This window comes from Nymphaea colorata, chromosome 6 (genome assembly GCF_008831285.2).
Source record: "Nymphaea colorata isolate Beijing-Zhang1983 chromosome 6, ASM883128v2, whole genome shotgun sequence".
In the NCBI taxonomy this organism is placed as follows: domain Eukaryota; kingdom Viridiplantae; phylum Streptophyta; class Magnoliopsida; order Nymphaeales; family Nymphaeaceae; genus Nymphaea; species Nymphaea colorata.
The window spans coordinates 25,487,490-25,511,420 of record NC_045143.1 but is presented as its reverse complement, the minus strand read 5'-3'; the positions used below and the strand labels follow the sequence as shown (position 1 = coordinate 25,511,420).

Here is a 23,931-nt window from a genome sequence, read left to right as displayed (position 1 = left end):
AATTCATGTATAAGATAACACTTTTTAGCACATGAATTGAACTATGCATTTCAAATGTTTGCGTAATATGTTTAACTATGAGACTGTTGAGACCAACTTATGAAACATGGTTTTTTAGTATAAACATTCGATTTTTTGGACAAAACATGACAATATAAAGAGGCCGTTGCTTGATAGTGATTTTCACCAATTTGTTTTTCTGTTTTTTTTTTTTGGCATTGTTGCTTCGATAACAGTTTTACATGTTCAAATGTTTGTTTAATATATCCAACTATGAGGCTGCTGATACGAACTTTTGAACATGAAAGAACAATATAAAGCATGGTTTTTGAGCATAAGCATATGGACTTTGAACAAACATGATGACATAAAGGGGTCAGTGACTCCCGTCAATTTGTTTGCCAGTTTATTTATTCAGCATTACTTCCAACTATAATTTTTTTTTTCTCTCTTTCTTTGTGGCTTCTTTTGTTGTGTCCAATGATTTGATGAATTGGCCTCTGTCTTTTTCTTTAGGCTCTATCATCTTATTCACTAATACATGTCAACTTTCTAATGCAATCAATTTGTCTATTTGGAGAATCCAATAAAATCGAAACGATGTAGAGAGATTAATATGGCCCCCGCTCAGTGGCGGAAACAGAAAAATTTTCTGAAAAGTCACTATTTCACAAACTTTTATATCTGAATGAGCATTTACATATATAACAAAAGTAAATATTACAAGACCTTAATGTAAATCTGAAGGAAAACTAGGCACTAGTTGCCCACACCAGCCTATATGTGGCTCTGCCTCATCTCAAATGGTCCAAATGCAATCAAATCAACTTTTCTACCAAGATAGGTCTATGTCCACGAAACATTATGCCAAACCATGCAATGTAATAGGGTTTGAGGGCATTTTTTGGGCAGCTTCTTTGTTCATAAGCACTATGGAAATTAGATATTTTGCATCTCCACCAAACACACGACTGCATGTTCGGGTATGAACATGCAACACCCTCTTGTCATGGAGTTGTTTCCTTGTAAATTATTTCATCAGCTGAAGTGGTGAAATGCAAACTTTCAAAAGCTAAAAGCTCATTTTTTGATTAATCAAAAGTTGGGTCTCTTAATTTTGATTTCGTTGGAGTACATGTGGTTCTCAAATGCACTTTAAATATATAACACAACGTTAAAGTCTTGAACAAATTGGCCTGTATAAGTAGGACTATTTTTTTGGGTACTTATATGAGAAGGCAGTGCGCGGTCAATTTAGTAATGCGCCCCACTCAACTCATAGAACACGGCGCCAATAGGAATTGAACTGGTGATGTGAGTTGTTGATATGAACCAGTCTTACCAGCTATGCAATGGTCCATAAGTTAAAAGCTGATAGTTACTGAGTCGTAAATAAAAAATTATGTTTTAAACAAGAAATCAAGAAATCGGCTTAGATGAACGATGAGGTGCCAGATTTAGCGAAAAAAAAAAAAAAGGAGGCGAAAAAAGAAAACGGAGGAGAGAGAGGGGGTGAGCGTGTGCGCATTAGCATACATTTTAGATTTTACTAATTGCAGCACCCTTGCGTTTCTCAATTACGCATAGCCCGCGTTCGTTCGGAAGAAGGGAAGAGAGAGCGATAGAGTCATAGAGACCGTTCTTCGTTCTTTCTTCTCTCCCTTCTTCTTCTTCTTCCCTTCCGTCTTCTTACGAATCTATTAATTGCGCTCCACTTTTCTTTCTCTATCAGATATCTCAGATCCGATCACCTCATTCCCTTTCTTTCTTTCTTGCGGTTCCGAGGTTGATCTCCGACGACCCCGGCCTCGTCTAGATCGGGGGGCGACGATCCTTGGTTTATCGACAAATCGCGCGCGTCCGCGACGGAATTTCGACAGGATCGGCCGTTTATGGCGTCCTCGGCACCTAGACATGGCTACCCCGGCCATCCTCAGGGGCCGCCCGACGCTCTAGCCGCGGGTATTCAGAACCTGTACGTGACTCGCCCTAACGCGCCGGTTACTCGTCCTCCGTCCTTTGCCGGCGCCGGATCCTCCCCAATGCCCATCGCTCGCACGGACGCACCTACGTACGCTCCTCCTCTTCGGGGCGTGTCGCCTCCGCCGTTTGTGACGGGGAATATTGGGCCTGGTCGACCGATGGGGTTCGCTCAGCCGCCTCCTCCGGCCGCGTCTAGGCCGGGCCCGTTCTCCGCTTCGCCGCCGTCAAGCGGTCCGACGGCTATAAGTAACGGACCAGCAGCGTTTGTGCCTCCTGGATCTCGATTTCCTCCTACCGTGCAGGGTCCGCCTGGTTTGGCGCGTGGGCCGCCGCCACCTGGCGTACGTCCGATGGCTGATAGTCAGAACGTTCCCGGCATCCTGCCGCAGGTTCAACAGTCTCGCGCCCCATTTTTAGGTGGCAGCCAAGGAGTACCGGGTCCAATGATGCAGCCCCAGGCGACGCCGTTCGTGGGCGCTAGTCATGCTTCAGTTGCCCCACCGATGCAAGCAGCCCCAGCGCCATTCAGCGGTGGCCAATCTGGTTCACCCACTATGCGGCCGCCTGCGCCTCCGTTCTTGGGAGCTACTCAGAGCGTACCCCCGTTGATGCAGGCACCTCCAGCACCATTTATGGGTAGCAGCCAACCTATGCCACCTCCCATGCAACAGCCTCCTCCGCCATTTGTAGGTGGTAGTCAAGTCATGCCTCCGCCACCACCACCCACGTCCTTACCGTACGGCTCCCAACCATGGCCGAGTCAGCTCGCTCAGACTCCACAAGTAAGAACATTGAATTGTGAACACCTGTGTAATTCACTTGTTTATGCCGGTGAATCACTTCGAAGTTCTTTTGAAAAGTTTTTATATTTTCTAATCATGCTTTTTTTTTTTTGGCGATGAACCCTCTTTCTTTTTCTTTGTCTTGTATATATGGCCTTCTCCATTCTTACGCTGTTTGTTGGTATATATGGTTGCCTCTCTTTCAAGTAAGATGTTGAATTGATTGGAGTCCATCTGAGAAAACACAATCAAAGGTTCTTAGATTGGCATGCTTTAGAAACGATTATTTATCATCTAGAGGTACTTGCCAAAGAGCCATAAGGTTTGGATGTGATTGTATCTATTTTTTTGGGATGTTCCTGTTTAGATTCATCGTTTTTGTGGAGTCTTGTTGCTTGATCCATGTTGTGTTTGTAGTCAGTTACTGTCAATGCCTTCAATTCAGGGAATTTTATTCATTTATAGTGTTATACTCTTTAATAAATGTGATTTCTTACTTAGACGTATAACAAATTAAGCGGTTGGGGGAAAAAATGGGAGGTTTCTCCGCAAGTTGAACTGCTTTTGTGTGACCTTAAAGAAGACGTATATTACACACGTAAGAAATTACTTGATTGGAAATGCTGTTTTGCTGGTAACTCAACAGGGCAGAAGCTATGCCACATGGGTGCATGGTGTTGTCTGCAGCGGTTTTCTGAAAAACGTGGGTTCTTATATATATATATGTGTGTGTGTGTGTCTGCATATATAGTTCACAAACAACAAACCTAACAATTTACAACTTTCAAGCTGTCATAGCATCAATCTATCAATATTTCACTGAAAAAGAATTGTCCATGTTCACTAAAATAGGTTCACTACAAACAGATTAAAATTAACATAAAAACCAATTATAAAAGACCAAGACAGGTGATAAACCGGATTATATAATAAAAGTGAAACAGATTAAATCAGATCGTTACATACAAAATAGAATACAGAATAAAGTAGGACGGATTATATATGTCAGCTAAAGCTAGTTCACAGCACACAAATTAGAAGTAAAATAAGAACAGATTAAAACAGATTTTAAGACACTAAGACAGGTTATACTTATAAAGCAGAGTGTATTAATAAAAGTAAAGTATTATAAAAGAAGTCAACATCAGATTAGTAACAGATTATAAGACACTAAGACAGGTTAAACCAGAGTCTAAAATAAAACTAAAAAAATGACAACAATTCAATAAAACAGATTATAACAGTAGCAAACAGGAAAGTCATAATTAACGTAAGCTGTAAGGTGTGAGGTCATGGTGCTTGGAGAGAAACACCATAAAGAGGACTCTTTCACCACCGGCCATTGCTAGAAGTGATGAGACAAGGGGGCTGATGGTCACCCAAAAAAAGGCATAGAGGAAGCTGATAGCTGCTGGTTGAAGTTGTCGATAAATTTGGGAGAGGAAATTGAGAGCGAGAGAGGTGTCACCACCACCCACTAGTTGTCAGAAGAGAAGGGGTTTTTTGTCAAAGTCATTGCTACTCGCCTCTAGGGGTGGGCATCGGGCCCGGCCCGGCCCGGGCCCGATAATAAAAAATTGTTTTTAATTATAAAATAATTATTTTTAATAATATAAAATATATTTCAATTATAAAATACACATTATTAAGTTTAAAAATAATAACAAATATTTTTTACAAATTATTTACGGGCCAGGCCGGGCCGACCTGGGCTGCACAACCGGTTCCCGGGCCCGGCCCGATAGCCCGTTTTCCCGGCCCGAGCCCAGGCCCGACCTGGCAGGGTACCGGGTACACGGTGGCGGCCCGGCCTGGTACCCAGGCTTACTCGCCTCTCGGTGATTGGTCTTCATCAAATTCATTGGAGGGAACTGAGATAGAGAGAGAGGGAGAGAAAGAGATGGAAATGGATGGTTGTTGCTGCCAGATGTCTTCTTGCTGTTGCTGGTTAGTCATGGAAACCCAAACACAAAAAGAGATGGAGAGGGAGAAGGGACTTATGAAAATGAAGCTTCTGGTGATTTTGGGAGCAAGAAATTGAGCCCTAAAGCTAGAAGGATGAACCTTTTTTTTTAGTAACTTAATTCTATAGGGTTTGATTGGACCTGAGTGGGCAGGTGCAGTTACTGCAATTGACTTGCATGTTACTCAGGGTAAAAGTATTTTCCATCTGATGTTTCAAGCTGTCATTTGATAGCAAAGTTGCAAAATGAAAAGAGTGGAATGGACTTTCTATAATGGGTGCCTAATTTTCGTTACTTTTCTGCTGTAAACAAAATCTGGTTGTATTGCCCAAATGCACAATGATGCATGTGCTTAACACGCTTAACTATTTTCGTACTGCACCACAATTTATGACGGCATTATGCAAGCGAAACTACATAATCAACCATTTGAATTGCCCCATATCTATGAATTCATGGCTGTGGATTTTGTGCTACCAAATATTTAAATCTTATACCATGCTATAAAGTAATTGAATTTACTAAAATGGTAAATAAATCATGGGAAGCATATCCAGAGGAAAGAGGGAAAGAGAGAGAAGCAAAGGGAAAAGGGGGAAGGAGAGGGAGAGGAAAAAAGGAAGAGGAAAAAGGAAAAAAAAAAAAGTTGGGCGCTGCCAGCCACACCCGACTCGGTCAAACCAAGTTGGGTGTATTGTCGGGCCGCACCCGCGTTGACTCGGGTGCGTCACCATTTTTGGCATATCCTTGTGACTTAGACCATTTGTTTTCTAGCTTAAGGAAAATTTGATTATGTATGCTTCTGGTATCATGGTTCAGAGCCATTAGTTTAGATGCTTTTGAGCTTGGTGGGTGTAATTTGCAGTTTTGCATTCCATACAACAGGGTTCATGTGCCATTGTGTTATGAAGTTGATGGTCTGCTTTATTGCTTATAGTCTAATATTTGATTTGATTCCAAATCCACTTGGTCAAGTTCAATGAGAAAAATTGTTTTGGTACTGAACTTGATGTTACATGTCTAACCTAATTACATGTAAAAATTAGATCTATTTTTGTCTTCTCTATAATTCCATTTGAAGATGTTAAATGTCTAAAGACTCTAAACCTAATTACATGTAAAAATTCACTCTAATTTTGTCTTCGGTATGACCCCATTTGAATGTCTTTGATTCAATACGCTACTGGCTATGTTGTCAAAGGCTTGCTTAGCAGCTTGGTCCCCAAGCTTGGTCATTCACCTAGCTAGCTGTTTTTATGCAAAATGCCTTGAACTTCACTTGGGACACCTGATGATGTGGGCCTTACCAGTGGTAGACCTGCTTAAGCAGGATCTTGGGCCCTCCAAGGAAAAACTGATGAACTCCATTCCATGACACATTGTCTTGGCCAGGGTCATTGCCTTCCAACTTGGCTTAACTAAGTTTTTGCAGGTTGGATATTCAAATAAGTTTGGGTACTCAGTCCAAGTTTTAGGTGGATCCAGGTTCGGACTGAGAACTTATGATCCTAGAGGGTTACTGATCTGAGCGAACACCAAAACCTTGGTTTAGGTTGAGGGAGCTCAAAAGATGTGTGGTAAGCAGTGGGATGATGGGGTTGTGTGGTATGTGGCAGCAGTTCTGGGTCATTGCAGTAGACACATGGAAAGATACTTCAACACATGTCCCAAGACAGAATGGAAAGGTGGGGGTGGGGTGGGGTTACTGATGGTTGCTGCAACATTACTATTTTTGGGATGGGGTTTATTGATGGGATGAGTGAAATCCTATCCTTCCCAACTGTGCTGGGTTGAGTGAGGCCGTGCCTGCAAGAAAACATTGACGGATTCTTTTGACACTCAGGACCTGAAGTCAAAGGTGAGGCAATTGGTGCATGGGATCAGCTTGTGAGCAACGCATGGCATGCTGCAAGGCAGTAGGACATATCACCATAGATGCACATTGTTATTGTTGGCCTTGCTTGACACAGGACGTTGATTCAGAGTAGAGTGAATGCGGCCACAAATTTGATGTGCAGACAAATTTCTCCAACAGCTGACAAGCACGTGACCTGGGGAGAGCTTGGTGGCCGTCGCTAGGTGTCTGGGGCTTTGAAGCTTGTGGATATAGGTTAGGGCCCATGTCAAAAGGACTCACGAAAAAAAATTGACTATATATGAGTATTATGATGTGTCTATATATGTGACTGTATATAAAATCTAATGTTGCATTTTATTTTTGTTTTATTTGTTTTGGCACAAGTGCCTAGGTTCTATGTTTTACTCAATCCCTAGGCTCTGCCTAATGCGTTTAGCAGCATAGCCTATTACTCAAATAAGGTAACAGTTATATCTGGTCTGTCTCTTAACCCTTTGTGTCGTTTCTTGCACCTGTAGCAACCTAGTGTTGCATTGGCGCAGACAAGTTGGTCTTATTGTTGTTCATATAATAATGTTAACTGTAAGTTGTAAATCATGAGATATTAGAAAGCATAAATGTTAATATCTCACAAGATATTGAAAATACATGAAATTTAGTATCTCTTATAGTATCTCGACATTATTAGAATATTATTGTGAAAATTTCATTTATTTGCTATTCGTTAATAAATAACTTTTCCATTTTTTCCCTACTTATTTTTTCCGTAGTCTTTTAAACTTTCAAGCTTTCCTGACATGTTTTACTAGATCTATTAGAAAAATATCAATGTCCTGATATGTTGCATCAGTTTAGACCATTGTTTGTGATTGTGGACACAGCCTCATTCGGAATTTTGGACTTCTTACTGAAAATGATTGTTTGTGTACTGGTTCTGAAGAGTTCCTAGAATCATTTAAGGAGAATTGGGTATCCTTCATATCATAAGACTTAGCCTCACCAGGATCAATGTTTGTGACTATTATCCCAACCTCATTTGGAGTTCTGGAATTCTAAACACATCCATTTGTGTCATGTGTTCTCCAAAGTTCTCATTAGGTTAGTTATCTTTTTATGGACAAATAAGCTTACGCTGCTGAAGGGGTGAGGAAGTTGCTGGAATAAACAAATATTATTTGGTCAAGTTACAAATTTCTTGCTTGCTACCATGCTTGATTGTAAAGGAAGATAAAAAATTTGAAGTACATGCTCCCTGCTCAATGTTCTTACGTAGAGAGTTTTGTACTTTCACTAGGAAGAAATTACATAGATTAATCTTATTAAATGTTCTGTGTAATTGTCATTTATTCTTTTATCATAGCTGATCTCTTGTTCTCTTTCTTTTGACCATTAAAATTCAGCTTTGCCCATGTATGTGCATACATCATTTATGCCTGGGTGTAGTCAGCCTCTATGAAGCCTGAGGTTAATCTCATTGCAACTCGATGACCAATTCAGTTTCTTTTTGGGTTTCAGTAAATGGTAGTCTGGTTTAGTCACTACACTTAGGTTTATATGTTAGAATATATAAAGTACACATATATATTTCAGGTTTATATACACGTATATGTAGTCTGATATATACATGTATAGAATGTTTTTTGTATTTTTTACTTTCATATCCATTTTATTTTCATTTTTGTCTTTTATTCCTTTGTAAGAGATATTGGACTCCGTTGGGTTCTCCAACAGCTCTTCGCTGTCTTATTTAAACCCCTTGTAACATATTCTTAAAAGAGGCTGTTTCACAGCCCTTTCTTCATTCTTGAATAGAAATTCTCTTTCATTCAGCTGTGTGATTCTTGTTGGGCTTTGATGCCCTGTTATGAATTGTTGGGCTTTGGTGCCCTGTTTATTGCTTGATATTGTGCGTTGGTGCACTGGGGCCTTAGTGCCATTGTTGTGGATCATATGCTACTGTATTGACAGTAGATTTTCCAGGACTTGGTGCCTTTATTGAACTATTTGTTGCTGTGTTATCAGCCTTCTCTTGGTGGCTTAGTGCACTGTTCTGGTTGCTTCTATGATTAAAAGTTGTGTGCCTTAGTGCACTGATTACCTTTACACTGCTAGGTGTTATGCTCTTGTTTGAAAGAGTCTCAGAGATCAAGAATTCCTAACATTATAGTATAGCTAAATAGCTTTTCTTAGTGGGGAAAACATTTTCTTAGCCTTCTATGATATGTCAAGTGTAATTCTGTACATATACATGCATAAGTGCACATGTGCACGTGTGTACATGTACAGATGCAATCATGTACTTATGTATTACTGAGGTGACATGTACCTGCAAGGAACTCAGCCGTGGATACTGTAGTTTAGGTCACAGGCAACATTATCTATTGGGTAACTATTGTGTAATTGATGCTCATATCTTTGTTTTTCTGATCAAATTTTTGCAATAAACTGCAAGATCTTTCCGCTCATTCTATGTTCCTATTTGTTCTTTAAGTTGCTGTAAATATCTATTGATTGTGACTTCTGTCACCATGATTTATCTCGGAAATAGTGTTATTTTCATGTCAACTATCATTGTGTGGATTCAATTGCCGGTTCTGGTTTCATTATTTGATGAAATATCATAATCCTTTTTCTCATTCCTTTACCATATATTTTTTAAATGCTAGGTTCCAGTTTTGGGTGGAAGTATGCAGACGCCACGAATGTATAGTCCTGGAGCACCACCTCCTCCAAACCAACCTGTTCCTCTTGGGCCACCTGGTATGGGTCATCCACCAGGAACTGGACTACTGGGCATGACGCGAGCAGGTTCTCCTGTTGGTGCATCTCCAATGGCAGGGGCTTCTAAAATTGACCCAACCCAGATGCCTCGACCATTACCCACTTCCTCCATGATAACATTTGAAACCCGTCAGAACAATCAAGCAAACCTTCCCCCGGTATTTTCATGACATTTTATTTGTTCGTATTTTGTTGTTTTATCTTTAGAAGTAACTTTTTCTGCTCTTTTGCATCATCATTTTCCTTTTGCAGATCTTTTTCTCTTGCATGCGACTTTATATGCTGGAAAACATGATATTGCTTTGTTTGTAGTTTGTACTTGTTGAAATGTCTGAGGAATTATTCTCCACATTTTTTCTCTTTTGCACAAATGCTGGGAAACATGAGATTTATCCTGTTTGTACTTGTTGCAACTTGCAATGTCTGAACACTTATTTCTTCTATTGCAGCCTGCCACAAGTGACTATGTGGCCAGAGATACAGGGAATTGCAGCCCACGGTACATGAGATGTACCATGAATCAGGTACTTGTCTATGCCAGTTCAAATATTACTTTTGGATATGAATTTATTCTTCACCTAGTTTGTACTTTTTTACTATTATTGAAGTTCGTTTTTCATCTAAATGTTTCCAGATTCCTTGCACCAGTGACCTTTTGTCAACATCAAGCATGCCATTGGCTCTGCTAGTTCAACCTTTAGCATTTCCTCATCCTTTGGAGGAGCCTATCCAAGTAATATTCAATCTTGCTCCATCATAGTACTTCATGCCTACCTTTCCTGGGGTGTGTATCTGATTGACTTCGTTGACACATTAACCAACAATAGGTTCCATGGGTCAACACCTTTAACATGGTTGCTTCTTACTTGTGGATTATGAACTGCAGCTGTTGTTGACCTTCATGCTGAGGTGTTCTTTTTGAATCTGGCTTTCCTCAAATGAGATCAGAGCTTTCTGGACCTATAATTTTACCATGATATATTGCAATGAGTAACTGGTTTCAGAATTTCTTAATATGTGCAATGTATGAATTAGAAAAATCGAATGAGTAATCACATTTTCCTTGGGAGTCTAAATATAATCTTGAACAGTTGAGGGTACTAAGTTTTAGTTAATAGTATGATATCTCAGCAAAATGACCGGGTCACTTATTTTGTTTTAGTTTAGCTGGTTCTGTCATGCAGGCCAAGGGCACAACTAGGCAACTAGCTTTATGAGTTGATTGGTCTATTCTGCATAACTGGTCTGGACTCTGGACCCATATCTCTGGTTACAAACAGAAGAATGATGATCTGGATAGATTGTGGGTGGTCCAATTCCTGCTCATATGAATATCGGTGCTTGAACTAAGATTTTTTTCAGCTAATTCAATTCTGTGATCCAAATGGAATGTAATCCCAAATTAGAAACCAACTGGTTGTCATTTAGGTAGGTTTAATCTTCCTTTTTTTTATTCATTCCTTCTTGTGCTTTGGCACTTGAAGTCTTCTTTCATTCTTTGTTCTTTTAGGACATGAAGACATATGAATGCTTAATTTCTTCCAGATTTCCTGTGTAATGCTGCCCAACAAAAGTAAGAATTGTTGTCTTTGTTCATAAATCCTGTTCCCTTTCCTTCAAATGGTCATGCAGATGCGGAAAAGAAAGAAATCTAGCTAGGCTTGGAAGCAGTCTAGCAGACTACTGATTGCACTTCTCAGTACTCTTTAAGGGACTTGTCTTACATCTCGAGATGCCCAATTGTGAATGTTTTCTTTTCCCTGCTTCACTACCTAATAGTTCATTTTAAATTCCCAAAAGGATTGAGTTGTTGGATGATAACTTTGCTTGATTTCGATATGTATACAGAAGAGCCGTCTTTCATGTAGTTCTGCTTCTGGCAAATTTACACCCTTCATATTTCAACAAAATAATAATAGCTTTTCATGATTGTTAGTTGCTGGATTGGGTGACCATATGAGGGAAGTAATAAGCATTTTTTTATTTTAAAAAAAATCACATTCTTGGTTCTCTGTGTCAAAGAACTAAGATCAAGTCAGCTGGAGCTTTATGTCCCTTACTTCAAGGACCATAGATATGCTCCTGACGGCCTTGTGACTGTACTAACGATTGTACATTAAGGGAAACAAATGATCCGTGTGCTATTCCACATTGTTAAGGGAAAGACACTAGGTGGACTGATCTGCATTCGGTTTCAGAGAGTGGCTTTTACATGTAGCAATGCAAAAGGAATAAAGGATATGGATGTTCTTCTTAAAGCATTTATTCAGTACTCAATAATATTAGTTTTAGACTTTTAGTACACACTTTCAGTTGGATAACCTTTGGATAGGTTCATTTGTGGTGTTATTTTACATGCTTTTATTATGGATCACCTCAGGTTGTGGATTTTGGGGAAGGTGGACCTGTTCGCTGTTCTCGTTGTAAGGGTTATATCAATCCTTTCATGAAGTTCATTGATCATGGGAAACACTTTATTTGCAATCTTTGTGGTATGTATCTGGAAGATCGAGTTGCTAAGAATTTATTCTTCCAACTTATGCCAGCTTAAGTTTGTTTTCCTCTTATTAATGATTTGTCTCATGTTACAGTGGGTATGATATCATCTAAGTCACACGGGTGCGCCAAAAATGGTGGCGCACCTGAGTCGACTCAGGTGTGGATGTGGCCTGACATGGCACCTGACTCAGTTCGACCGTGTCGGGCCCATTCTTTTCTTGTCTTGTGTTTTTTTTTTCATTTTTTCCTTCTATCATTTCCCTTTCCTTTTCTCTTTGCTCTCTTTCTTCCTTCTATTTTATTTAATAAAACTTTGAATCTTGTATGAAATTAAGGTAATCTTGATACAAAAAAATTTAAAATATAGAATAATAAAATTACTTATATATAACATATTATATATATATATATATATGTCTATGCCCTCGACGCACCTGCATCCAATATTTTTTTTTGGAATTTGCCTCATCTCGCACCCGCACCAGCACCCACACCCATGTGACATAGGATATCATGCTTCACTTAGTAGTAAGGTCATAAAAATCAATGATTATTTTAGAATCACTTTTATGCTTAAATATATCAATGACTTCTTCAAGAATTCAATATTTGCATGAAGTGTCTCTTTTAGGATTGTTTTACGCTTAAATTGCAAAAATGAAGTTCTCCTTTTAAGAATCGATTTCTGTTTGGATATTGATCGGTCTTGGTTTGACATGGTTTACAATTTACACGTTACTGGTTCCTGGAAGCTTAAATAAAGAATGACAAAATGCTCTCTAAACTGCAATATATGTTGTTAAACGACTAGTTGCCAGTCAGCTGTGGATGCTAGCCTATGGATGCGTCTTTGGTCTCCAAATTGTAAAGGTGTAGGTCAGACATAGGTTGGTCAACTTAGGCAACGAATCACTGACTAGTTGTTGACCAATCAGTTGCTTGTTTGGGCCCATTCACTTTGCATTTGATAATATTTTGTAATATCCTTATCTTTTTTACATCTTTCAGAAAATTTATTGGTTTCCCCCTTTTTTTAAGAGGTAAGTTCTGGCAACTATTATTGTAGTGTCCTACTGGATGTGGCTCCCTAATTCATCCAGATTCTTTTTTGTAGAAATATGCAACGGAAGAGAGGAAAAGAGAAGAAACACACGATATACGTGGAAAACCTCAAGAAGAGGTGAAAAACCACGGAGAAGCTCTAACCTAGGGGCAAAACCGCAACCCTAGGAGAGAGAAAATTATATTCCACTTAATCAACAAAACAACACTAAGTGGGATTATAAGGGGGAAACTCGCCTAGGGTACCGAGCCACTCTCGGTTCCCGTGCCCATGGGACCGGGTCCATATCCAGACCCGGTTCCCTTACACAAGATATTCTAACACTCCCCCTCAAGCTTGGCATACATGTCAAACATGCCAAGCTTGCTCACATTTTTTTCAAATTGAGATGTACATAAGGCTTTGGTTAAAACATCTGCAATTTGATCTTCAACTCCTTTGAATCAATGCGTTCCCGTATGAAGTGGCGATTAATCTCCACGTGTTTGATTCTGTCATGCAGGACGAGATTATTTGCAAGGTTAATGGCAGATTTGTTGTCGCAGTACATCTTCATCTTCTCTTCCATTTCAATTCCAATATCTGCTAGAAGGATCTTCAACCATAGCATTTCTGTAACTTCCATAGCAACCGCCCTGTATTCAGCCTCAGCACTGGATCTAGAACAAACTTCCTGTCTTTTACTTCTCCATACAATCAGGTTACCCCCTAGAAAGATGCAGTACTTTATGGTAGACCCCTTAGTATCAGTGCACCCTGCCCAATCTGTGTCAGAGTATCTTTCAATATTAAGTTGGTCTTGCTGAGTATACAGTAATCCTTTCCCTGGGTCATTTTTCAGATACCCCAACACTCATTCACAGCATAGGTGATATCAGGGCGAGTGAGGGTAAGATAGATGAGCTTACCAATCAAACCTCTGATACCGACCTTTTCCTTCCTCATCCAGGATGTTGCCAGTTTTGATGCTTATCTTCGTACCAGACTCCATTGGAGTTAGAAAGGGCCTACATCCAAGTTTACCTGTCTCCTTTAAGAGATGCAGAGTTTACTTCCTTTGGCTCATAACAAGCCTTGTCTCTGACCGAGCAATCTCTATCCCCAGAAAGTACCTTAGTTTATCCAGATCTTTCAGATCAAATTCAATAGCTAACCTCTCCTTCATCTTCTTTTTCTCTTCTTCATCGTCACCTGTGACAATCATATCATCAACGTATACAAGAAGGAGACTCACCAAACCATTTCTCTGCTTAATGAATAGGGTGTGATCACCATTTCCCTGTTTGTATCCATTAGTCTTCATCACTATCCTCAGTCTTTCAAACCAAGCCCTAGGAGACTGCTTTAGTCCATACAAGGCTTTCTTGAGATGACAACATTTTCCGCTTTGGGCATATCCAGGGGGCATGCTCATATAGACCTCTTCTTCTAGATGACCGTTCAAGAATGCATTCTTGACATCAAACTGGTCCATGCTCCACTTCTTTTGCACAGCAAGTGCTGAGATGACTCTCACGGTTTTCAGTTTGGCAACAGGGGCAAAAGTTTCAAGATAATCAATACCATATTTCTGACTGAACCTCTTTGCAACAAGGCGAGCCTTATACCTTTTCACAGTACCATCAGGTTTGTACTTCACACTAAACACCCACTTGGAACCAACTAAATGAGTGTCCTTGGGGATATCAACAACTTCCCACGTGCTGTTCTTTGCCAAGGCATTCATCTCCTCTGTCATGGCCTGTAGCCACTTAGGATCCTCTCTGGCATCTTCCACACACCTGGGGATCACAGACTTAGACAAGGATGTAATAAAACATTTGTAATTCTTACTAAGTTTCGCATAAGAGACAAATCTCTGAATAGGGTGAGAAGTACATGACCTGGTTCCCTTGCGCAAGGCTATGAGAAGCTCTTCATCTATTGGAATGGGGTCATCCGGGGAACTCACAGGATTGGGATTGGTTACATCAACATCTTCAACCACATCTGTCTTCTTTCTGATGTACACCTGGTCGAACAGATGATCACGGACTGTGGGCTGATCATCCACAGAGTTCCCTTGCACAGGGCGGTCGCTATCACCTCTGACTGTCTCTGTCACACTGTGGCGGACCTTGTACTCTAAAAAATCCATAAACTGAACCAGCTGGTCTGAGGAATACTCTTCCACACCTTTCCCTATACACTCCTCCTGAAGAGGATTCACATGAAAATACGCCTCATGTTCATGAAAGGTAACATCCCGAGAGACATAAATTTTGGAGGTAGTAGGGTCAAGACACTTATATCCCTTCTGAGTTGGAGAATACCCCAAGAAGACAGCTTTGATGGACCGAGGATCAAGTTTCTTAAGGGTTGGACTATGGTCATGAACAAAGCAAGTACACCCAAACACTCGAGGAGTAAGAGGCCAAGAGTTATGAGTGGGCCTAAGCACAGAGTAGGGAGAACGACCATTCAACACACGAGTAGGCATACGGTTAATCAGATGGGCACTAGTGAGAAGAGCATCACCCCAGTAGCGCTTAGGAACATGCCTATGGAACATAATGGCACGGGTGACTTCTAATAAAAATGGCGATTTTTACGTTCGGCCACGCCATTTTGAGGAGGTGTGTAACTACAGGATGTCTCATGAATAATACCATTGCTCCTCAAGAAATCATCGATAGATTGGGAGACATACTCCCGAGCATTATCGGTGCGGAAAGCTTGAACAGATGTCTGAAATTGAGTCTCAACAAATGCAACAAAATTTTTGACAATGATGGGAACTTCACTACGTTCTTTCAACAGGTACACGAACGTACAACGGGAGTAGTCATCAATAATAGTCATAAAATAATGAAAACCACGACAAGTGGGTACTCCCGAAGGACCCCAAACATCAGAGTGAACTAAAGCAAACGGACGAGTAGTTTTATTAAGAGAAATAGGGTACGAAGTCCTGACATGTTTAGCCAACTGGCAAACTTCACATGAGAAAGAGTCAATAGAAACAGAAGTAAAAAGCCTTGGAAACAACTTCTTGATCAACTGGAAAGGGAGATGTCCAAGACGCTCGTGCCATCGCATAATGGTAGATCTGTCTTCCATGCCTGATAACCGTCCACTAGTGGCTGAGATCAAGGCAGACGCAACTTGCACGGGCAGTCTGTAGAGTCCATCAATAATCGAACCAATCCCAATCTTCTTCCTCGTCACCAAGTTCTGCAGGGAACAATGATCAGCAAAAAAGATTAGATTACAATTGAGTTCTCTGGTAATACTGCTGACAGATAACAAGTTCACATGAATATTGGGAACATGGAGAGCATTATGAAGATGATATTTATTCAACAAGGACAAACTCCCTTTTCCAGCCACAGCAATAGAAGACCCGTCAGCCATAGACACGCGTTGCTGCCCTGAGGACAATTGGTATTCTTGAAACAACTTAGGATTCCATGTCATATGATGCATAGCTCCAATGTCAACAATCCAATCACCAAGTGAGGGATTACCTTGATCGCTTGTGGCTACAAGAGCTTGAGCTAATTTAGCTCCTTCGGACGTGGAAGTTTCCTCTTGCGTAGTAGACAGTCGACTGATATAAGCTTGTAATTCCTTGATTTGATTGGAGGAAAGTTTTGATTTTTCAACAGTTGAGGAACTACCCTGACTAGAGTCAGGAACAGAAGAACCCCGCCGACTAGAAGGAGGGCGACCACGAACAAGTCTCTTTTCAGGATGAATATCCCAACAAAAATTCACAGAATGCCCCAACTTGTTACAATGACTACAACGTCGAACAGAACGCTGTCCAGTCCCAGAGGCACGACTAACAAACGCTGAGGGGGAACTCCCATGGCTGGAGTCAATATGCATAACTTGACAACGTTGTTCCTCAGATTCCACCCAGGCGTACACCTCCTCAATCCCGGGAATCTCGTCACAATTGAGAATTTGGCTCCTAATGGATTCAAATTCATCGCGTAAGCCTCCAAGGAAAATAAAAGTCCTGTCCATCCATTCTTTGTCCCAGTACAGGGCATGATCAGAACCACAATGCCAGTCATCATTCACATGGTAGTCTAGTTCCTCCCATTTAGTCTTCAGGGCTGCAAAGAAAGAAGCTACAGACAAGTCACCCTGTTTAAGAGAGTAGATGCTACGTTTGATTTGGTACGTACGCAATACTCTTTTCTTACGGCCATACATCCGCGCAAGCACAGTCCACATGTCGTATGCAGTCGATTTACGCAAGATCAGAGGCTGAATATATGCGGAAACAGAACTAATGATCCACACTTTCACCTGACTATCTTCCAACGCCCAAGTCGCCCATCGCGGATCCGTTTTTGAAGGTGCAGGTTTCTCCCCAGTAATATAGGGCAGGCGACCACGACTGGTTATCCCGATTTCTAGGGCAGCAGACCAAGAGAGATAGTTGTCCTTGTTCAGCCGGATGGAGGTGACTTGAACAGGCAAGTTCTCGCTCTTGTTATTGCTGCCCGTATCTAGGGCATCATCGATTTTGGGGGTCATCGCTTCGGCCATCACAATCACCAAAGAGAAGCAATATCCAGAGACGAGCAGCGGCGGACAAGAGGCTGCGGAGGCGGAAGAATTACTGGCGGTGATGGCAATGATGGCGGCGGCAGCAATGACGGCGGCGACGACGACGATGACGCCAGTGACGCAGGAAAGGCGACGGCGCTGGAACAGGCGACGGAAATGACGCCGGCCACGGCGCTGGAACTGGCGGCGGCGGCGGCGGAGGCGCATTTTTTGGGCAAAAATGACACTAATGTGTATTTTTACTGGAACAGGCGGCGATGGCGGGAGACGAGCAGCGGCAGAAACGATGGAAACACACGATCACAGAGTGAAACCCATACACGGTGGCTCTGATACCATGTAGAAATATGCAACGGAAGAGAGGAAAAGAGAAGAAACACACGATATACGTGGAAAACCTCAAGAAGAGGTGAAAAACCACGGAGAAGCTCTAACCTAGGGGCAAAACCGCAACCCTAGGAGAGAGAAAATTATATTCCACTTAATCAACAAAACAACACTAAGTGGGATTATAAGGGGGAAACTCGCCTAGGGTACCGAGCCACTCTCGGTTCCCGTGCCCATGGGACCGGGTCCATATCCAGACCCGGTTCCCTTACACAAGATATTCTAACATTTTCAATTCTCTGTGTGTGACACTGACATAAGGTTGAAGCATTGTCATACATGTGGGCATTTTTTCAAAAAGCACCAAAAATGAGAAAATGAGGAGAATGAAAAAATGTGAAAAAATTGCATTATTTTGGAAAATCACCATAATGAAAATAACATGCTTTTATTGATCTCTTTTGCATTAAAATTTATCCAAATACAATGTTAATTTTTGAGATTTCTTTTAACAATTTAATGATCTTTCGATTTTTTAAATGAGAAACATAGTAGAAAACTCAAGTTTTCATAGACTTTCTATTATTTTTTATTTTAATTTTAGAATTCTTACAATTTCCTGAGAAAGATAAACTTCCTTATTGTTTCCCAATAAGAACTCAAGAACAACATATATGCTATGTCACTTGGGTGCGGGTACGACGGTTCGGGTTCGGACACAACATTTTTGAAAATTGTGGGTATGCGGGTACACAAATTTTATATTCTAAAAAATAATAAATGAAAAAAAAGAATTAATAGTCTTATAATCTACAAAAATCTGAAAATTAAAGAAAAATGGGAGGAAAATATATAATCTTATTGGAAGGTAAATATAAAAGAAGGGAAAAATAAAAAATTAGAGAACAAATTAAGTTTGAAAATATAATTTTAAAAGTTTTAAAATGCAGCCGTACCCCGTGCCCGTGTCGCCGTACCTACGTACCGACACGGGTACATCGGCAAAACTGGTGTACCCATGTCACATAGCATATATAGGACAATGGATTTTCAAAAACCGACCTAAGGACCAGATAATGGAAACACACCTAGCTTTTCAATATTATTAAAAACAGATATAATTTATTTCACGCATCAAAATACTCATGAGATTTTTTCTGTCAAATTTATTTTAATTCTAGTTTACACTTTTAAAAACAACATAAATATACAGCAACTTTTTTGATACAATTATGTTTTCCTAAAGAAAAAAACATTTGCATTACTATTTTATGAATTAATAAAAATTATCTAATTTGGATATAGTTAATCATGTACTTTTGTTGTATGATACTGTTAAGGAGGCTAAAATAGTCTAATGAACTTGAAAATTGTCGTTGTTGAGGCTGTTTAATTTTTTATCACATTTACCCTAATAAATGAGCTTCATTTGAGCCTGCATGACAATATGACATCTGGACAGTCCTATTCTATAGCGGAAAAAAAGGAGGAAAAATGAAAGAGGAAGACAGAAAAAGAAGGTCTAGTGGACATAATGTCGTCAAAAGACTCTAAACATAAGCCTATTAGCTTATTATCTCTGTATTTAAAAACCCTAGGTGGTCCTAGGTTTCAGACCTTAATACAAAGGCTTTGGTGGGTCCTACATGACATTACATGGATGTATTCCACAGCGGAAACGGAAAACATGGAAGAGAAGATAAATGGAATTAAATTTTTAGAGTAAAAAAATATAGAAAATATATACTAAGTGACACGAGTACGTGTGACCTGCCAACGTACCCGTGTCTGTGCATGGGTACGGCGACATGGGTATGTGGGTACGGTTGGGTATGGCTGTATTTTGAAACATAAAAAACTATAGTTTTCAAAATTATTTTTTTATGTATTTTGATTTTCCCTTTTTTATTTCCCTTCCACCAAGATTTTATTTTTTCCTTTTATTTTCTTTAATTTTTAGAATTTTTTGTGGATTATATATATAGATATATTTGTTTAAAATATACAGTCTATCGTATCCCCGTACCCAAATTTTCTAAAATCGCTGTATCCATTCCCGTATCTTTGTATCCATATCATAACCGTACTCATGTTACTTGGAGAGAGAGAGAGAGTGTGTGTGTGTGTGTGTGTCTATATATATATATAGATAGCCTCAGCCCAAGTGTCTAGGCTGCTGCCCAGTCCGTAGACAGGATTCTTGGCATGCTCCTTACTACAAAGGTGATTATTTTCTTGATATTTGTTCTCATGAAATAGTGTACAATACACAATTACATAAATCTTATTAATAGTGTTTTGATTATAATTTTCCAGGATATATACGTTTCTGAAGAAAAAAAAAAATGAAAATCTTCGGATCTACTCCATGAAGAGAATTTTGTGGATGTGTGATTTGTATTTATAGCTAAACGTTATTTATCGGACCCTTAAGTTATTTATTGAGTTTTATGGTCATGATCCATCCAATTAATTCTGTAGGAGGGAATCTTGTCATTGTGAGTCCATATATCATGAACCGTGGTTTACGTCCTGCCTTCTTTCTTGATCAGTAATGTTTTTGCAAATGCTACTTTTTGATTGTCAAAGTATCATAAGCCAATTTTAAAGGGAAAACCTCCCAATATTGTCAAAATATCAGCAAAAAGTATTTCTTGCAATAACATCACAATGTTTTCCCTTTTCTGAAGTTCTTTGAGTGTATTATTAGTGCATTTTTTTATCAAAGTTTCAAAAACAGTTTGAATATTCGTGTATATATTTGTAATAAATAATACAAAATTGTTGATTTTCATTAATTTTTTTATTGTTTTTGTCATTTTAAAATTTTGAATTCTTGAGTTTTTTTGAGAAAATCAGCTTTGCTGAAAAATGCCAATAAAACCCTCGCTAATAGAAGCTTGATGACTGTAATTGTGACCATGGTCAGAAAAGAGGTATATTATTGTCTATGTCCTTTCCGGATGGTTGAAAATTCCATATGCGTTACATGGTAACTATTTTTTAAAGAAACAAAACTCTAAACAATTAAATGCATGTAACTAAGAACATGTATTTAATAGCCTTTTTACACTACTGTAAATGTTTGGCAGTGTATAAATTAGACATTACCGGTAATCAAATTCTCTAACTTTGAGCACTTAATTTTTGCCTGATTTAGATGTACGAGCATTTTTGTATATGAAATCGAAATATAGTTAATTGTATCTAACTGCAACTTGATTTTCACCATCAAGTTCAATGCATTCTTGAGCCATTGAGTTATGTCTATTTCTGCTTAATGGAGCATGATAATTATTTCTATCAATTTAAATTAAACAAAACTCTTTTTTCTTGTAATTCTCTCTGGAGCTGAACCAAAAGGGGACAAGATTGACACATTTCCTATCAATCTGTAGTCAAGCTGTAGTTTCATCTCAAAACTCTCCTAATTCAGCCCGTTTGATTAACTGTAAAGGTTTTACTCCTTATTTCCTATCTATTTTGTAGTCTCTACAATAACTATGCATAACTATCCTGTTTGCAGGTTTTACTGATGAGACACCTCGCGACTATTACTGCAATTTAGGACCCGATAGTAGGCGTCGGGATGCTGATGAAAGGCCTGAATTGTGCCGGGGAACCGTTGAATTTGTTGCCTCAAAGGAATACATGGTTAGGAATTGATGATTCCTAAAGTTTTCACTGCTATTTGCTTGTCAGTTAGTTTTCCTTTTTGAAAAGTGGTGCTGTTTGGGGTTGAGTAAAGCACATTTTTGCAATCAATCATATGGCACAACATCATTTAGCAGCTATGTGTTGGAGTGCGATGTTGGTTGTTGCTGGCATGTTTTTAGTTGGTCATTTACTGTGATTCCTTTGAAGTTTGAAATGGATGAGTGCAACAGCACTGTTGATGTTTATTACTGTCCTTGATTTTATATTTTTTTATGCAAATTTCCCTATTATTGGCCTTTTTTCTCCTTTTTGGTTAACAATAATGTGCACATCATATTGATTGCTGTGTCATAAATATCGATCTTGGCTTTTATTGACAAGCTTTTTCTCGGGGTAAAAAGTTTTGAAAATGTAAATAAGTAATGGAAATATATGGAAATTTGAATTCTCTACTAGTTTTTTACAAAAAAATGATGAAATTCAAAATAATTAATAATATGTTAAGAGAAATCTATAAAGATATTAAAATCATTTTTTCTGACAACAGGAAAAACACACAAAAAAACTTTTTTTTTTTATTTTGGCTTTTTTTAGTATTATTTAATTACAAAGTTATATGTACAGTTGATATCATTCTACTCTGTTGATTGGTGATGTGTAAATAGCAATTCTGATCCAAATGTTAGTTTTGGATATTGTAAATGTTAGTTTTGGATATTGTAACTGTTTCTTAGTTTTCTGGTTTCAAGCTGTGTATTAAGAAACTATGCTCTTATGTTCACCTACTGCATTTTAAACCTATAAATTGCAGGTTCGTGATCCAATGCCTGCTGTTTTTTTCTTCCTTGTGGATGTCTCCATGAATGCCATTCAAAGTGGGGCAACTGCAGCAGCTTGCAGTGCAGTGGCTCAAAGCATTAATGACCTTCCTGTAAGTGTTGATCCACTTTGCTTACATGGTTCCTAGATATCATCTTTTTTATTATATGCATGCCATCCAAACTTGGGATTCTAAGCAGTAGATTCTTGAGGGCCTGATATGCAGAAAAATGGTTGGTACAAACCTTTTCTCCCCTTGTTATTGAAATCTATTAAGGATTCAATATTTGAAATTATAAAATGAAGGAGTTAGGACGACAGAAATATGGGCGATTATCTTGATCAAAATTGTGAATGCATTTATTAAGAATGGATTTGGGAAGGTTAATATCTGCAAAAATAGTTAGCTTCATTTTTTTCTTGAATGTTGTTTGTTACATTATGATGGATGGATGAAGCTAAAACTTGGGAAACTATTGAAATCAATTTCCTCAACACAAGTATGTTTACCTCAAAAGATCCGAAAAACTGGAGATCTTTGTACATTTATATGTAGAACTTTTAAATTTGATCCCAAATTTTATACATGGTATAAAAGTGATGCATGGGGAATGTGAATCTATTGCACATACATTATGTGTAATTACTTATTTTTTGGTATTGAGTAGCTCTTTGTTGAATATTTTTACTGTCATCATTGTAAACATTTGAATTTGACCCTTGGGAAGGAACATATTTGCACTTCAGACAACTTATTAATGGGAAAGACATCATTGAACCTTTAGTTCCCTCTCTCTGCCTCAATTAGGCAATGAATTTTGGTGTTTGTGTGGCCATAACACTCGACTAACCTATAACAACCTAATTCGTTACGCATTTGGATATCAATTTGGTCTTGTCAACTGAAAATGATCATGTGTTAATGTGAAAATTTTCACGTTTGTGTTATCTGAAAACAATCATATCTCAATGATGCAAGCATACCATGAAGTCTGAAACTGTTTACAAATTGTGTTCTAGAGTTTGCACATTTTTATTGGTAAATGTTAGTAGCGGATGAAACCATATACAGATAAATAGTTTGATGGCAGTACTGTTCTTTATCTTTCCCTTCTCATTTGCTTTTAGTATTTATTGTGTTTTTCTTGTCAGCCGGTCTCTGGTCATTTAAATTGGATAGTTTAGCTTGTAAAGGTCCAAACATGTGACTAGGAAAATGGCTTCATTATTGTTTTTTGTGGAGAGGTATATTTGCAAAACGTAGATGGTGGAAGGGGCTGAACTCAGAAGCACCGTGCCTAAGTTGCATGATGTGGAGTATAACTATGGAATTTCATATTTAACTTTGGTGAAACTTCGTGGGCGTGTCTCTGATAAGGGAGAAATCAATACTTTAAAGTTTAAACTTTAAAATTAGGATATAGAAATTTCCTCTCTTTTCCAAAGAAGTAATGTTAGAAAATTTACGTTTAAGCTCCTAAGTCCACAAAGCGTTCTTATGAATATAGTTGTTCCCATGTTGTTATCGTGACAATGACAAGGGTAATTGTTGCAAGAATTATATGAAAGGGTTTCCATGTTGAAACAGCAAGTCATATAGGCTGAATTAGCAAAGGATATGAAAGTGGTTGATCC

The 23,931-nt window shown here is 38.9% G+C and overlaps 1 protein-coding gene across 3 annotated transcripts in view; it reads left to right on the top strand.

Moving 5' to 3' along the window:
* The first annotated feature begins 1,561 nt into the window (after nucleotides 1-1,561).
* LOC116256062 (protein transport protein Sec24-like At4g32640) overlaps nucleotides 1,562-23,931 on the top strand; it is a 63,791-nt gene continuing 41,421 nt past the window's right edge. For 2 of the 3 annotated variants that reach the window (XM_031632216.2, XM_031632215.2), the window contains exons 1-7: nucleotides 1,569-2,765; nucleotides 9,254-9,526; nucleotides 9,818-9,892; nucleotides 10,003-10,101; nucleotides 11,749-11,860; nucleotides 21,347-21,474; nucleotides 22,289-22,408. In XM_031632216.2, coding sequence (XP_031488076.1) covers nucleotides 1,893-2,765; nucleotides 9,254-9,526; nucleotides 9,818-9,892; nucleotides 10,003-10,101; nucleotides 11,749-11,860; nucleotides 21,347-21,474; nucleotides 22,289-22,408 — 1,680 coding nt within the window. In that variant the 5' untranslated portion in view covers nucleotides 1,569-1,892. Of the gene's footprint in view, nucleotides 2,766-9,253; nucleotides 9,527-9,817; nucleotides 9,893-10,002; nucleotides 10,102-11,748; nucleotides 11,861-21,346; nucleotides 21,475-22,288; nucleotides 22,409-23,931 lie in introns of all 3 variants that reach the window. The other variant, XM_050078356.1, reaches the window with a different exon arrangement.